Source organism: Anopheles funestus, chromosome 3RL (genome assembly GCF_943734845.2).
Source record: "Anopheles funestus chromosome 3RL, idAnoFuneDA-416_04, whole genome shotgun sequence".
Taxonomy (NCBI): Eukaryota; Metazoa; Arthropoda; class Insecta; order Diptera; family Culicidae; genus Anopheles; species Anopheles funestus.
In genome coordinates this window covers 53,661,672-53,677,577 of record NC_064599.1, presented here as the reverse complement: position 1 = coordinate 53,677,577, position 15,906 = coordinate 53,661,672, and the positions used below count along the sequence as shown (strand labels likewise).

Genomic DNA, 15,906 nt, shown 5'->3' with positions numbered 1-15,906 from the left:
GTTTTTATTTTTTAAAAATTCCTCGATCACACCTGTCAAATGCAATCCAATATGGTGCCGAAATGGATGAGAAATTGACGTACCATCCAGCCTGGTCGCTGCCAGGCAATGGCAAATAGCAGAGGAAAACGGGAGCAAATAAATCCGAAACGTAAATTCATCCCGCGCGCCGTATTTTTCCTTTCCCGCATAATAAATCAAAATAATTGTTAAAGTGATACGGTGGAATACGTTCTTGCATCATCCCTAGTTTCGAACTCGTGTGCAAAAAGGCTTTGTACCATACCCGACGTGGCCCTGCGTGCATGTTTTGGCGACAAAAGTTCATCGTGATAAATGGTATACCGGGAAGAAAAGAACCTGTGAATCACCGATAAATGTTCTGCTTGAATCACGACAAATCGAAATGAATTGAAAAAAAATCGTGCCTCCGCCGTACTCGTGATAACAGATTACACTTAACGCAAACGCCACGAAGAAGGTGCGAAAGGGGAATCAATCGTGGCATAATAGTGGGATGGTCTTGCAGCGGGGTACGATGGGTTAATTTTGCACGAGTGTGTAACACTGAAGTACCTCGAGGAGAATCCATCCACCCTTTTGCTATCGGCATACCGGACAAGAAACGGTCTGCACGGCGCGTATGATGTGAAATTATGTAATTTTATTGCTTGTTTGGCTGTAGGCTATCTTTGCCCTTACCGCACACAGTAGCAGCAACAGTGCTGGCTGGTACTGCAAAAAACTGGCCGGATGAGGTGGCACCCGCACGTGTACCAGCAGTTACGTGGAAGCTGCTACCGGGGGAAGCGTGCCCATTTGCTGGCAACGTATTTACAGCCGCCGAGAGCAAAAGACGTTCCGGAAGCGAAAGCACACACACACACAGTCCGTCGGTGCAGTGTAGCTGATAGGCTGCGATCGAACGCAGTAGACCGTGGTTGTTTTTGCTCAACCGAGAGATGGAGCATCGATCATAGCAAACGTGATGATAATAGCATACCAACCAAATTCTTGGCGCGAGAGCAAGAGACGAGATTATGCACACTGTGCAATCTCGATCGGGTTCTGGTGAGAGTTTTGAAAGACGGTGTATATGTTAAACTACCTAACCTGTTTCCTATCCGCTATCACCAGGTTCACAAGTGAATTTCGCCATGGAAAGTGATCTTGCCCGTTGATAGCATCATTACCATTGGCCATTGTAACATAATCAACACGATTAAAGTAGCTTGCGAGCGGGGCTGACGCTAATGGTCGATTTGAGGTGCCCAAAAAAAGTCACCAAAAGCGATATTAAGTGTGCGGGAACACCATTGGGCCTAGGTTTTAATAGTGTGTTTTAGCGTGTGTTCTATAAAAAATCGTCTATTCGTTTATCTTTCCTTAGCCTAATCGTAAACCAGCTTAAGTGTTGCGCAACTTGTGTGCATCTGTGCAGGAGGTGGCGTGTTGTGTTGCGTTTTCGGTAAAGTGCACTTGGATGCATCATAGCGCTTTCCGGTACTCTTGCTGGTAACGGGATACCATTCCAGAGTTGGATAATGCCGTACGAAAGGAAACCGCTGCGGAAGTACTACGAAGGGGTGGCAATATCCAACGACGAACGGGGAGCTCTTGGTGACAGTTGTAGGGTGATGAGAAAGTGACTCGGTATGTGTTTGTATACCGTAACGAAGGTGTAAAAGTGTATTTATATCGCATTAAAAAGTGTAAACAAAGTGTGCATAGTTCGTGCGGAGGAAAAGATACACAAAAGATACAAAACCACGTAGCATAATAGTGGTTCACCATGACGGCATCCGCCGGTGTAGAATCGTTATCACCACCGGCAGAAGACCGAATCAACCATCTGCAACAGTACACCGGCGCGTCCACTCAATCGCCACGGTCCAACAACACATCACAGTTGGCACAGCGCAAACCGTTGTCGCAAAATTCTTCACAGCAACTGTCACCGGGTGTTACACCCGCCGGCAGCTTTACACAACAGCATCCTTCATTGGGAGCATCGACTACGATGAAACCTCCACGACCCGCTTCAACACCGACGGCAGCGGGAGGAACTGGTGTTGGAGCTAGCACCGGTGGTGCAGGATCTCGTGGCCCGAAACAGTCCGATCGTAGCAAAGGTTCCACCACGACGCTTCCGTCCCGCGTATCGCAAATGTACTACAAACATGGACTGTTTCTGTCCAGCTATCCGACGACCGCAACTAGCTTCGCTCTTGCCATCATTATATTTTGCTGGTAAGTTAATATCCGAAGGCAATCCGGTACGGATGCGGTGTCCGGAGGTTTTTAAACATGTTTATTTTTAGCTGGACGAATAATTTTCTCACCGATGACCGGGGTTTTTTTGGAAACAATTGGCCGTGTTTATGGAAGCTGTCCGAGCTGTTTAATTTGCTCGCTTTGTTGATCATTTTATTTGGGTTGGATAAATGACGCAATTGCGAATAAGCTAATTTGAACGTTTTTTGTGTCTTGCCATGAAGAATATGGTCCATTTCTACCATTGAAGGGTTTGCGTCAAGGAGATGTATTAACTTCTAGTATTCTTCAAGCTAGCGCCTTCATCCTACAGATAACCATTCCATTTTACTTACCTTGGGTTCTTCTTTGGTACTGGCTAATTCTCTGAAGCATGGGCTATGTGCCATGCTAACGAATACCCTTAAGCCGCGGTCGGGATGAAAATAATAAACAGTAATTTTGATTCCGTTTGTGTAAGCTGACCTTATCATTAGAATTGCGCTTGATGATCCTAATCGTAATGCTTATTTTAGGCGACTGAATGGACAAAGAAGGTTCGGTAGGCTTTTTAGATAAGTTGTTGAAGACGCTCTGTCATGAGCGGTTTACAGGACTCCTTAAAAGTTCACTTGATCCGTACACATTTATCTAAAACTAGCTTACCCGGCAAACCCAGCTTTGCCTTTAAACATGCGTTTTGTAATAGGTATAAGCAAACATTTTGAGTGTTCAATCTTGATTCGTGTGGTATTATTAGAGTGGCGATTAGAGAATATTGTTGATTAATTGAAAATTCTTAAATTATTGTCATTCTTAATCCAAATGATATTCCCAATCAAAGCCATTTTTCTTCTTTTTTGTGGCTCTGTTTCTTCTTTTCTGCTGCTTCAGGAGGCATTTTTGGCTTTCCTTGACGATTGGGATTTTAAATCAGGTCCTTCCGTGTAAGGCGCCGATTCCACATGTATCACCGAGCCGCAAATCACGAAATAGCATTTTTTTTAATTATTCACACACTTGCTTTTTACATACCTATTTATCACTCACTTTACGCTTTAATGAATAAAATTGCACAAATAAATCGTCTTGTGTACCTACTTTGATTGATTTTATTGTTAGAACCCTTTTGTTTCAGTAGCATTCAACATTATTTGTGTTGCAAAAAAGGCTATGCCTACTTGATAACTCCCGTAGGAAAAACCGAAAAGAACTCATAATAATGGCCAGAGGCCACCTAGCGAAACGAAAAGTAGCGGTAAACCTATTCTCATACCTAACGAACGTTTAGCGAAAATTTCATACAAATCGGTTTAGCCGTTTAAGAGGAGTTTGCACACTAACACCGCGACACGAGAATTTTATATATATAGATTAACATAAAATATAAATTCGTGTTTGGCATAGTGTGCAACAACACACAATCGCTGTTTGGATTTATCAACTATCGCATGGTTTGGGCGACTTATCAGTAAGTAGCACAAATCGTACACTCTAGTGGGCTCGGTACCGGTATCAACATTGTTTTGGTTTTGATTTTACCTTGCTTCCACTGTGTTTCCCGCCGTGTCGGTTACTATCAATCAATAATAAACGGACTTGCACTCGAAAGATGCAAATTGCTGTCTGGACCGACACTGTGGGGATGGAGCTAAGCATTTGCATGGTACATTTGACGTGCAGCACACGTCAATCTCGTACCCGAATGAGGAAGTTCGTAATACGAACGTGCAGTCAACGTATCGGACTTTTTTTTACTGCTTTACCAAACTGTCTTATCGATAAATACGAAGAAAAGACAAACGGTTAATTCCGGTTGTCAAAAGATACCAAAAATGTTTTTAGAAAATGCTAGAAGATTGTGCAAAAACGAAAAATCCATGCCATTCGCAAGCAATGATAAAATGAGATGAATAAATTAATGGCTCCGTATGTTAATGTGGGTAGGACGTCTATGCTTTGAGTGCGTTCTCTTTTATAAGAAATCCCATAAAAGAATCTCGTCTTAACCGGTTATGCAGGCGTATTTATTGATAATCTTGGCTTCTGAAGCGTATGTTTGATATGGTTTGGGTGGTGCCTTCGCGTTTTCTCTGCGTATTGAACTAATCTGTTTACACAAGCCACTGTGCACGTGTGTGAATCTCTACACCGTCCACCTTACAGACGATGCTGGCGATCGGTTTTGCTCAAAGCTTCTACCGGACACTTCAAGATTAAAGACACCATACCAGTAAACAATTCCGCCATATGACTAGCAATGTGCCTGAGCCCCGACTATACACAGTCCAAATCAAAAGGCAGATAAGGAAACCTATTGGCTCGGAATATCTCCACAGTGACCTTTCTTCTTGAGTGGTTTTGGTTTTGTTTTCATTACCAAAATGATTAGGTTGGGAGTATTGCCCTTGAAAGTGAGTGTTGTTGTTGTGCTGAAGAAGTATTAGATTGAATTGCTTACGGGAAATCCTTAACGGTCGCTAAATGAGTGTTGCTATGCCCTATTTTTACATATGGCCGTGACCATGACCAGCCTTCGCAAAGTTAAAACTGGCGTTAACTCGTTCAGCAGATTTGCGATAAAGTTTATCATACGCACGGCGTATCATCATTGGCGCACAGTTTGTGGTGTGACGAAATGTTGCTTTTTTATCTTAATTGTTGAAGAAAACGAATAAGCTGTCCGATAGCATGACGTCATTTTTATGTTTGTAATTATAGAAACAAAAAACAAGTAAAAGAGCAATGCCTACGATTAATGCTGTTGTATTTGTTCTGCTGCTGTTAGAAACATATATGGTTCACACCTTAAATTTGCACACCAATGATAATTGTTCGCAAGGAACCACTTCTTCTGGTGCCTTACAGTCTACAGAAACGATCCAATGCGTATAAAGATTTCTAACAAATTTGCTCATTTCCTGCCAGAGGTTTTTTAATGACAGGGCTGTTACAGCTAGCGCGTATTTTGCGTTTGGCGCGGATTTTGCGTTTCGCGCGGATTTCGCGCGTTTTTACCCTTTATCGGCGCGGATTTTGCGTAAATGTACAAAATAACGTCTAAAATCGTCATTATTTTTACATCTCATCCAATCTACTCGTAATCAAAATAGAAAAATTGCCCATTTTATCAATTCTGAATGTAGTGGACGTAATGGGAAAGCATACTCATTTTGTTTATAGGACATACGACGCAAAAAATGATTAAATGTTTTGAACACCTATTTTCATCTTTGCCACTCACAAAAAAGTTTCGCACTGAAATTTTCCAATATGGTTGAGTGTGTCATACTTCTCGCTCTGCCACATATGATTTAAAACAAATAAAGCGAGAAAACGTGCGGATTTTTTGGTAGTTTTGTGGATTGAAGAATTTCATTCCTACGGAGAAGCAGCAGGATGAAACGAATTTACGAATTTTTAATTCTTTGTTTATAGTGTGTAGCAATCTTTTCACTGAGTATTTTTTTTAACATTGAACTAAGCTATTGAATCAGACTTCATAAAATTCCAGCATATTGGTAGTGCCAGGCACAGAATATGGAATAACTATTAGTTTTGCATAGTACGTAATGATGAACTTTTACCAAATTTTTTTTTATTAACTTTGTGGATTCTAGAAATTTTTAGAATTCTAGAATTTCGTTTTTCGGAAATTTGCTAACTAATAAGACTGTTTTTTGCTGAACACCGATTAGCAGACCTGGCTCGCAGGTGGCAAAAAAAGATATTTATTTGTCTACGCAGGCGTTGCCTACGATTTTTATGCATTTTTCCAAACTTCTTGTTTTTATCCTTCTTTTCTCCTGCTTGTGACAGGTCGTTTGGGCAATGTCTCCCTGGGAAATACAAGGTGTAGACTTAACAATCCGGACCGTCCCCCGTAGCAAGGACTGACTATCCGGCTACGTGGTAAAATAAGTCTAGTAAGCCAGAAATGGCCGGCGTGACCTGTAAGGTCGTTAAGCCAAGAAGAAGAAGACTTAACAATTTGTTGCATCATAGGCAAAGCGGTTATTCAATTAATCATCATAGAGGGTTAATTAACTACATTTTGTTTCAAATGTTCCAACATCGGGAAAAAATAAACTGAGTACGTTTTTTTCATTATCAATACCTTGATTCAATAATTCTATGGGTTACTTTCATATTGGCGCGGATTTGAAAATCTGGCGCGGATTTCAAACGGGTTGGCGCGGATTTCGCGGTTTTAAAATAGAGACTTCTGTAACAGCCCTGTAATGATCAAACAATTTTAATTAGCAAGTGTAAGACACTTTAAGCATAAATTTTGATTAGCTCAAAAGTGTCCGAAACCTGTAACGAGTGTGGGCTATCTTAGCTTGTGCCTAAGAGCTTAGTTGTCCAGTATTTGAGGACAATGATCGATTTGAGTAGGTATTTTTCAATACCAAAAAAAAAGACGGTAATATTCCGAGGCTATCAATGTCTTGTATAGCCCCAGCTTGAATCGTCACGGGATATGTTAATAGTCCTTAAAGTTGTCCACTACATGATATGTGATTAGATGAATAATGTATGTGTTATAAGGGCATATCTGGAATGACTTTAAGCAGGCACAGAAGTGCAGACAATGCAGTGTGACATTGAAGAAGATACCATAGAAGAAGAGAAATAAATCCCTTCTCATGGGAAAAAAACTCTCCTTATTTGAAGATTTTTAATAAAGATCTTGATAATTTTCCCTCTACTATATCTTAATTCTAACAATCTGTGAGTAACAATTAAAAAAAAGAATAGAAAAATGAGCCTTATTGTGTTTATCGTTCTTTTTTATTAAAACACTATCGGGTTTAAAACCTACGAAGAGATTTTGTTCTCTGTCTATCAATTACCAGAACAACTCTGGGCAATAACCGACCAGATCTCCTCCTTGTTACGCTTATTAGTCTGATTGAGGTTTCGACTTAAAGTTTTATCTACATAAATAAATTTATCTTTAAACCAATTTGATATATTCCACATAAAAAATAAACAGAGTTAGAGTTACTGAAGTCACTCCATTTTCTGATTGTTTGCCCTTCCCAGCTATCCACTGCTAAACATTCCCCTTCCGGGGACGATTCCAACCAAAGTGATATTCCCGTACACGGAAAGCATTAGCGAGAATCTGCACCTGTCGAATGCGAACCTGTCGAGTGAATTCTACAATCCGTTCAGCTTCTCCGGCGGTAATATGTTTAACATCTACAACATTAGCGTGGAAACACCGTTTGCCTGGGCGCGAATAGATCCGCTACTGTACGTACAGCAGATCATCATGCGGACCAGCGTCGTACCGTGGGAAGAAGATCTACTGTTAACCGATGCGTTCCGTGGCCCGCTGTATGAGGTGTTTAAGCTGGTGGAGATTATACGCAATCATGAGGATCAGAGGTAGGTTTGGTCGCTAATTGCGGTAACGAGATGAAGTTCACCTCATTGAAATTGGAAATTATTTTATCAGCAGCAAAACGACGCTTAGTCATCTATGTCTACATGTGGAAAATGTAAAGCGTTCCTCACAGCAGACATTGTTTCCCGAGTACAACTGTTTGCTACTATCGCCGGCCAACCTGTGGCAGCAGAATATTCAGAATTTTAACAAGGATAGCAATTTATTAAACACTGTGTATGTTAATCATGTAAGTACCTAATATATCGCATAAATACATAACTTCTACAACATTTCAGAGCAATAATTGGAGAACTTTTCCATTTTGTAGAATCTCCAAAAATCTAAAGTTTCAACCGCAGAAATGTTATTTGGCATACCACTGCGTGACACTGGCGTTAAGCGATACCCAATGCGAGTACGACCACGCATCATTCAGTACGCAGTGACACTTATTCTGCGGGAAAACAATCCAGCATTTATTGACTCGTTGAAGGAAAAGCTTATCAGAGCTTATCCGCTCCATCAAAAGGAACATACCTCCGATACGAATGTACCTGCAGCCGAAGGACCGGCGGTCCACACACAGCAATCGATCATGTACATCTTCTATCCGGGCGAATTTAACTGGAAGGAGGTACTGCCCCAGTGTATCGCCTTCTGCATGTTATTTATTTACGTGTACTTTTCGGTGCGTAAAATCGAAGCCATCCGTTCGCGCATCATGCTAGCGTCCTGTGCCGTGCTGACCGTCCTTGGCAGTTTGCTAATGTCGCTAGGTTTGTGTTTTTTCTTCGGGCTCACAATAAGTTTCCAATCGAAGGGAGTCTACCCGTACCTGGTCATTCTGGTTGGACTGGAGAATGTGCTCGTTATTACGAAGAGCGTCCTGACGACGGATAACAATCTCGATGTAAAGATACGCGTCGCCCAGGGCCTAAGCCGGGAGGGCTGGTCAATCACGAAGAATTTGCTGACGGAAATTACCATCCTTACCGGTGGGCTTGCTACGTTTGTGCCGGTGATACAGGAATTCTGCATCTTTGCCATGGTGGGACTGGTGTCGGACTTTCTGCTACAGATGCTGTTCTTCGCCACCGTGCTAGCGTTGGACATTAAGCGTGTGGAGTACAGCGCGGAGGTTCGACGATTACCGAAGATGCTTTACTTTAACAGTGATTTACGGCGTGGTGCAGGCACTGCCGGTCCATCTGCCGGGTCGTCTCGCGAGACACGTAATGGTGGTGGTTCAATTAACCGATCCCGATCACACCCGAAGCTAACCGGACTGGAGCAATCCGCGAGCCACCCAAAGAGTGGTACGGGCAATGGCAAAGATGTGAAAATACCCAAACGGCTTCGAATCGTAAACTTTTGGGCAAGAACGCGATTTTTTCAGCGAGGTTTTATGATCTGGATGGTGCTGTGGATCTCGAACATTATCTATAACGCGGGACTCATAGAGGAATTGTTTGTGATCGATAAAAACCTTACCGGGCATGATTTGTCATCCATGGATGGGTCGTCTCGCTTTGATGTTGGTATGGGTGTGCACGAGCTGGGTGATGCTAGTACGGAATCAGCTGCTGCACGTCTCCACGAAATGGACCGTTTAAGCGAACAGCACAAACTGCCCGATACGGGCATGCTCGGCGGCGGCGGTGGTGGTGGTGTTAGTGGGCCAAACGAAAAAGGTGGTGAACTCCGTGCGCTGAATGCGTCCGAGCAGTTGCTACGGTTGAAACATCCGGACTACGAAACGGTATACCAGCTGTCAAACTTCCACTGGTCGTCGATACTGAAGCAGTACAACGTATCGCTCAGCGGACGGTATGTGACCGTGCTGCCAGCAATAAAATTATCACACGCGGTCAGTCCAGCGACGGCAATACAGCTACGAAATGTGGACGAAAAAGCACCACACCATTTCCAATGGAAAGCGCTAGCGGTAGCGCTGGATCCGTTGGACTTCAGCGACGCTGATACGGGCGATGGAACGCACGTACCGATTGGGAATGCTCCGTTTTATCCGAAGACGCCAATGGAAATACTGCTTACCTGTATGCTGCTCGTCGTCAGTACATTCGTGGTGACGTACACGATGATTGTGCTGTACCGGTGTATCTGCACGCGGAACTATGCCGAATGGCGGGCCAGCTGGCAAGAGAGCGATAGCGAAACGGAACCAAAGCCGGAACAGTGCCTGCTGGAAGGTGTTCCGGTTCAGGTGAACGGTCACGTGCATCGTATTGAGTGTCTCGTAACGGATGGCAATATGATTGCCAGTTCGTGCCTGCAGGGACAGGTAAAAGTGTGGGACGTAAGCAATGGGGAACTGATGGCCGAAATTGATCGGTTGCACTATTTCGAGCTACAACAAACGCGTGGTAGCTCATCATCTCCCCAATCGTTGCCCTCGCCATCCACATCCACATCCGTTGCGGCGGCCGGTGTAATGTTACGGAACGATCATGGTGATTCGATAACGGGCCTGCAAGAGGTTTTCCCCGCCGATTCAAGCTCTCCTTTATCGTGCTCTCCTCCCAGTGCGAACTTCGGATCATCGTTTAAGTTGAAGAAGAAATTGCACTTTAATTTCTCCAGCCTGGATAATTCGACCACAAGCTCACAAGGGTCCGATTCGAAGCTGTTTGACTTTCAGGCACAGTATGAGCGATTTTTTACCACCGTTACCTCCTGTTCTCCATCGCATCCAGCTTCGGGTAGTGGAACCGACATACGGAATCGCTTTGCACCGAACGGTTCATTAGCGGGTTGGGGCGATGCTGGTGTTCCGCTGGAGGACCAATCTTCCAACAGCCACTGGGTAGCGCGACCAACGACACTGTCCAACGAATGTCCCCAACCGCCCGGGAGCCCGAAGCAAACGACCCAGCAGCATCATGTGTCCCCGATATGGTGTCTGGACTTTCTCGACAATCTCATTGTGATTGGTTGTGCGGACGGACGGTTAGAGTTTTGGGAAGGTAGCAGTGGTAGTTTTAAGGTAAGCTAATGCGCAATTAAATGCAAACCAAATGGAGATGATAACATCAGTATGAAATCTATCTTTCCAGTGCATCCACGATGCGGAACATTCACACAACAATGGAGTGACCAACATTAAGCTTACGGGTGATCGCGTTATAGCGGCTCGGTTAAGTGGTCGAATCGATTTCTTCCGTCTGGAAACTTACACACAGGGAAGACAGATCGATTGGGGCTTTACGTCGGCTTATCGTAGAAGTAAGAATCAAAGCAAACTGTACATGAAATTGAAGAAAACAAATAAGTAATCCAATTCTTATTTAAACACCTTAGCTCACATGCGTACCGGGTCGGCTGGTAGCATAAGTTCGTTCCAGGCTGCTATGGGTGGTGGAGGAGGATCAGGGGCTCATTCCGACTCGGAGGAGCTACGCTGTTTGTTGGAGTTTCAACAGCAGGGCCACCAACAGCCTGTAACCTGCCTAGAGGTGGTCGGCAATACCGTGATGACGGGGAGTCAAGATCATACACTGAAAGTGTACCGAGCAGACAGTCATCTGATGCTGTACACGCTACACGGCCACTGTGGGCCTATTACCTGTCTGTTTATTGACCAGTGGCAATCGGGAATGGCCGGTTCTGGTTCGCAGGATGGATTGTTGTGCGTATGGGACTTGACGACCGGTATGAATCAAGTGTTATCTTAGTCTTATTTGATTTTTATAATTCTTGTACCTAAGTATAGCTTCAATAACACCATTTTGTAACCATTTTTTCTAGGTGCATGTATGTACAAAATTCAAGCACACGATGATTCGATCGTTGCTCTCGTCGGTTCGCCCAGCTACGTAATATCGCTTGGGCTGGACGAACGGATACGTGTATGGGATCGATTCCAGGGACATCCCCTGAACACCATAACCGTCTCACATGCTTACTCTGCACTGGTGATGTTAACGCCGTCCCTTCTCGTAACCGGCAAACCAGGTACGGAAAGAAAAACAAACAGTTTCTTCCCAGTAGAACTCTGTTTTGTTATAACAGCTTTTTCATCGTTCATTTTGTTTTCAGGTGCCCTCGTTGTCTGGGATGCTCGAAGTGGCGAGGTTGCTCGTGAGGTAAAACTCGATTGCTCCAACATGCAACTCTGTCCAAAGATCATGCTACCGGCGTGCGGATCGGTAATATGCGACTATGGCAATCAGATGCGCATCGTACGGTTTCCGCTAGTTGCTGCCGACAAATGTGACTAAAGTGCGTGTGTAGGGGTGTAGCGAACGCAAAGCACTTTTTAAGACTTTTTATTATGTATGATTTTATCTTCGATCTTTGATCCGAGGTGTTGTCCAAGGGTAAAGAAACCATATTTGTGTTTTGTATGCGATTTACTATGCGCCCAGTTGGGAGTGTGCGGCTCTCTAAACGCTTATGTTCCTTTCCAAACATGCTGTCCCAGCCATTTTTTATTACATTTCCCTTTATGTACGCAACAATCCCTGTTTCCACGTGTACAGTTACTTTCTCTCACAGAATAAGTGCGCTAGGTAGCAACTAGTCGATTGGATGATTTCGGTTTGTTTATTGTTGAATAAGGCAGTCTGCTTCCTTTTTGTTTGCTTTCGTGTGACCGTTTAGCAGCATGAGTTGCGTACCGTGTAACACGTTCGACATTTTTGTACGTTTAACGCCCATTTATGAATTGTTTACAAATTATTGCAGCTCAAACTACACGCTTTAAATATTGTGTAAAACGTTTTCGATTACCTAGGTGGTTTATGTTATTTAAGTTTAGGTAGATAAGTTAGTCCCATAAGTTATGTTTTAGCACAATGACTCACAAGCATACAGCTACACATTAGCAATATAAAAAATCAACACAAACAGATACAACAATAACATAACACTACAGTTGATGGGCTTACAAGAGGCTGAAAGGCACAAGGACCGCAGCAAACCAAACAAATTATATTCATTGTAACGTGAGCGTGATAAGGAAAGATGCCTTTTTGTCTGATGGTCCGTTTGGCCGTACATTTCCACCCTGTTTGTGTGTGTGTGTACGGAAAAATGTTCAATTACAAGCGAGATATAGCATATGCAAACCCGTTTAGTGATAGCATGCTCAAAGCACCTAATTTATGTGTGAGAATGAATGAATGTGTAAACAGTGTACGAGAACAGTTTTGAAACTTTGATGAAAGGATACGATAAAAGCAATAACCGGGTCGGTTATACCAGGATATTTAATGGTAAAGCAAAACAATTCAATGTGCGAAACGCGAATGCCCGTTTGAACATAGCAACAACAAAAACACACGAGAATACGCGATACAAATGAGAGATTAGCACTATTTTCATTAAATTATTAAACCACCTCATGCTAAGTAATGTATTATTGGACAGTGGACTGGTATGAACAATGCTATCATGAGTGCGATGAGTTGTACGTAGTAAGGCTTACAAACGAACAGACAAACTAAACGAAACTGTTAACACGAAAAGACCAAACAAATGCGAGAATTAAAACAAAGAAAAATGCTATGATAAGAACATTTTGCGTAAACGCGCCTAATAAAGAAAAATCAACTTATTGTGCTTTTTTGAACAAAAGGCTTATGCGGGAAAAAATCCAATAATGTGATGACAATTACAATGGAAATGGTTTGAAAACTACGCATTAAACGTTCAAGTGATATGAATATGTGAATAAGTGAATAAGTATCTAGTGATAACAAACGACTTGATTAACATATTAATAACATCAGCTTCGTGAGCCCACTGAAACCGCATCAACAAGAAATGGGATGCACGAAGAAACATCAATTAAGGTGAAACAATAATGTAATCGTGAACATCACATTCCAGAGTAGAGTTAAACAATCGATTGCTTTCCTGTGAGTCATCGGACATCTATCCATTGCGATACAACGGATAGGGTCAAGATTGCTTTATTAAAATCGACAACGGATGAAATGCGTGCGATGGGTGTAGTGAATCATCAGAGGCGTATTCGACAGCATCTTCCAGCTGTTAGTCATGCAAATGAACTAGCTGTAAGTACACTAAATGACAACTTTATAGTCTTGAGACATACGTTCAAAAACAGTGTTGGAGTAATTGCTTTAAAAATCGTTTTGCTCAGTGATTGTGCATAGGAACAAAATTAGCATTCGTATCACTAAATGCGCTTTAGGTCGGGGATCTTAATTTTGCTGCATTCCATCACGAATGATGAGAATTCTTCATTCGATGATGATCACGATCACAGGGACTGCAACACTATTTTTGGGGGAAGAAAAATTACGAATTGGATATTGATAATTATAGATTGGTTAGTACGTTTAGGGAGCGTTTCTGATTATTAGTAAGCAGCGTGGCGCTTAAGCTCCAGCTCAGTTGTTTTGATATAAATTTGACTTGTTTAGTACGACATGCATGCCAACAGCACACACATATCAAGAAAAGGTCAGTGTAATATTAATCTTTATGAATGCTTTTGTTAATTTAATGGTGCTTTATTGTAATTCTATTCCTTCATAACTAGTGCAACGAGAATATTATGACGACTTTTGTGGCTATCTGCAGCTATAAAAATGAGTATTGTCACCTGGTCTTGTAACCAATATTAGTAATATTGCTTGTATATTACCATGTGTGTAGTACTACCAAAAACCTGAATTTGCACATGTCTGTCCATTTAAAAACATGTAAATGAAACAAAATGTCCAATGTGAGATTTCAACGGTGACCATTGTGCGCTGGGCGTTATGGAAATCGGATCCCCAAGCGTTGCTAGGCAACGACAATGAAGCGTTTCGTTCACCAACACTATCAAACTCTAGCGGTGCACTCATTCGTCTCTCACGATTAATGGAAACAACGGGTAAATGGTGCGGACAAAACTATTTAAATTATATTACCTTTTGCGATAGGGTGAAATTTAAAAAAAAAAAAACGTTGAAACTAGTAAACTAACTACAGTACCTATATAAACCTATTTCTGTTTAGATTTCTTTTGTCTTTATGAAATAGCATGCGCAAATGGTCTCTGAATGAATTTTGAAACGTGTTCTGTAAGTAAGTTTTTATTATCTGATAAACAATTATAATTTAAATAAGTTAAACATATTTTAAATAAAAACAATATTGCAAAAATTTATTTTTTTTAACAAAAAACCGAAAAGAAGCATAACCGATTCATCGCAGAGATCTATTAAATTTAAAATATGGTTGCAAAACATTTAAACTATACTTTGCTTTGCACTACACAAAGATCTCCGTGTGCATGTGTGTGTATACGCGATCTGTATTCAGCAATATACGGTGAGTGCCACTGTCTGAGCGCCACTCCCGTTAAGCCACTCACGCGAGTGGCTCACTTTCATTCAAAACCCGCTAGCCCGTGTGCGTGTTGAGTGTTTCAATTTCAGCAAAAGCTTGAGACAGCAGCCAGAGCGTTGGTCCGCACAGGAAGGCTTGTATCAAACTCCCACATTTGCAGCGACAGCATCAGCAGAGGCAGTAGTTTTTCCCGGAGGGTTAGTGATTTTCAAAATCTTTCGAACCAGTGTAGAGCAGTGAAGCAGCAGAGTATGTGTTGAAAGTGCATTCCGTGTACGGTGAAGCAAGTGACGCGCTGCAGTGTGTCTTTCCTTTTGCCAGTGCGTTTGGGAATACAGGGAACGCCTTCGGGATTTGGTGTTTGTCGTAGCAGTAGCAGCAGGGCTTGGCTTTTTTCTTGTTTCGGCAAAATTTTCCAACTCTAAAGTTGTGCGGTTCAAGAATTGCGTCCGTACTGATATGGAAACGGAAAAATGCGGAAATTCAAACTCGCAAACGAATGATCTTTTTGCTGTGGTTGTTGCGATAGTACAGCAACGCAGCGAGGAAGTTAACGTTGAGGAAAAAAAAACGGTCACTTGATGTGTGCAGACTGTACCTGACGGTTGGGTGTACTCTGGTACGGCGGTACTTCATTGTGTTTAGAGAGCAGTGAACGACGAATGGTGTGGGGTCTTCTTTGGGCTTTTTTTTCAGCCTAACTCCGACGGCGCTGAATGGCGGTGATGCTGCGCTGGTTTTTAGCACAAATGAAACTTTCCGCAAGATTAATTGACTAATTCAAGACCCACCAAGTGAAGCGAACAAAAAGCAGAAGAGGAAGTTGAATTGTCTATGTGATATTGAAGTGAAGAAAATTGAAGCAAATCGTCCAGGCTGCGGTTTTTTTTTCGTGTGTGAAGCCCCTTGTGTTTGCGAGTGGGGAGTGC

The 15,906-nt window shown here is 42.5% G+C and overlaps 2 protein-coding genes across 8 annotated transcripts in view; both read left to right on the top strand.

Moving 5' to 3' along the window:
* The first annotated feature begins 61 nt into the window (after positions 1-61).
* LOC125768758 (sterol regulatory element-binding protein cleavage-activating protein) lies at positions 62-13,246 on the top strand. Of its 2 annotated transcripts, none has more exons than XM_049436830.1 (9): positions 62-339; positions 1,391-2,250; positions 7,303-7,650; positions 7,724-7,898; positions 7,980-10,655; positions 10,726-10,894; positions 10,970-11,320; positions 11,417-11,623; positions 11,708-13,246. In XM_049436830.1, exons 2-9 carry the CDS (start codon positions 1,793-1,795, stop codon positions 11,887-11,889), a joined length of 4,566 nt encoding a protein of 1,521 aa, XP_049292787.1. In that variant the 5' UTR covers positions 62-339; positions 1,391-1,792; the 3' UTR covers positions 11,890-13,246. The 2 variants fall into 2 exon arrangements, with proteins under 2 accessions (XP_049292787.1, XP_049292786.1); XM_049436829.1 differs by having other exon boundaries at positions 7,721-7,898.
* Positions 13,247-15,008: 1,762 nt separating this feature from the next.
* LOC125768774 (failed axon connections) overlaps positions 15,009-15,906 on the top strand; it is a 48,152-nt gene continuing 47,254 nt past the window's right edge. For 2 of the 6 annotated variants that reach the window (XM_049436871.1, XM_049436866.1), the window contains exon 1: positions 15,009-15,174. The gene's annotated coding sequence lies outside the window, so the exon portion shown is untranslated. Of the gene's footprint in view, positions 15,298-15,906 lie in introns of all 6 variants that reach the window. The other 4 variants (XM_049436867.1, XM_049436868.1, XM_049436869.1 and 1 more) reach the window with 4 other exon arrangements.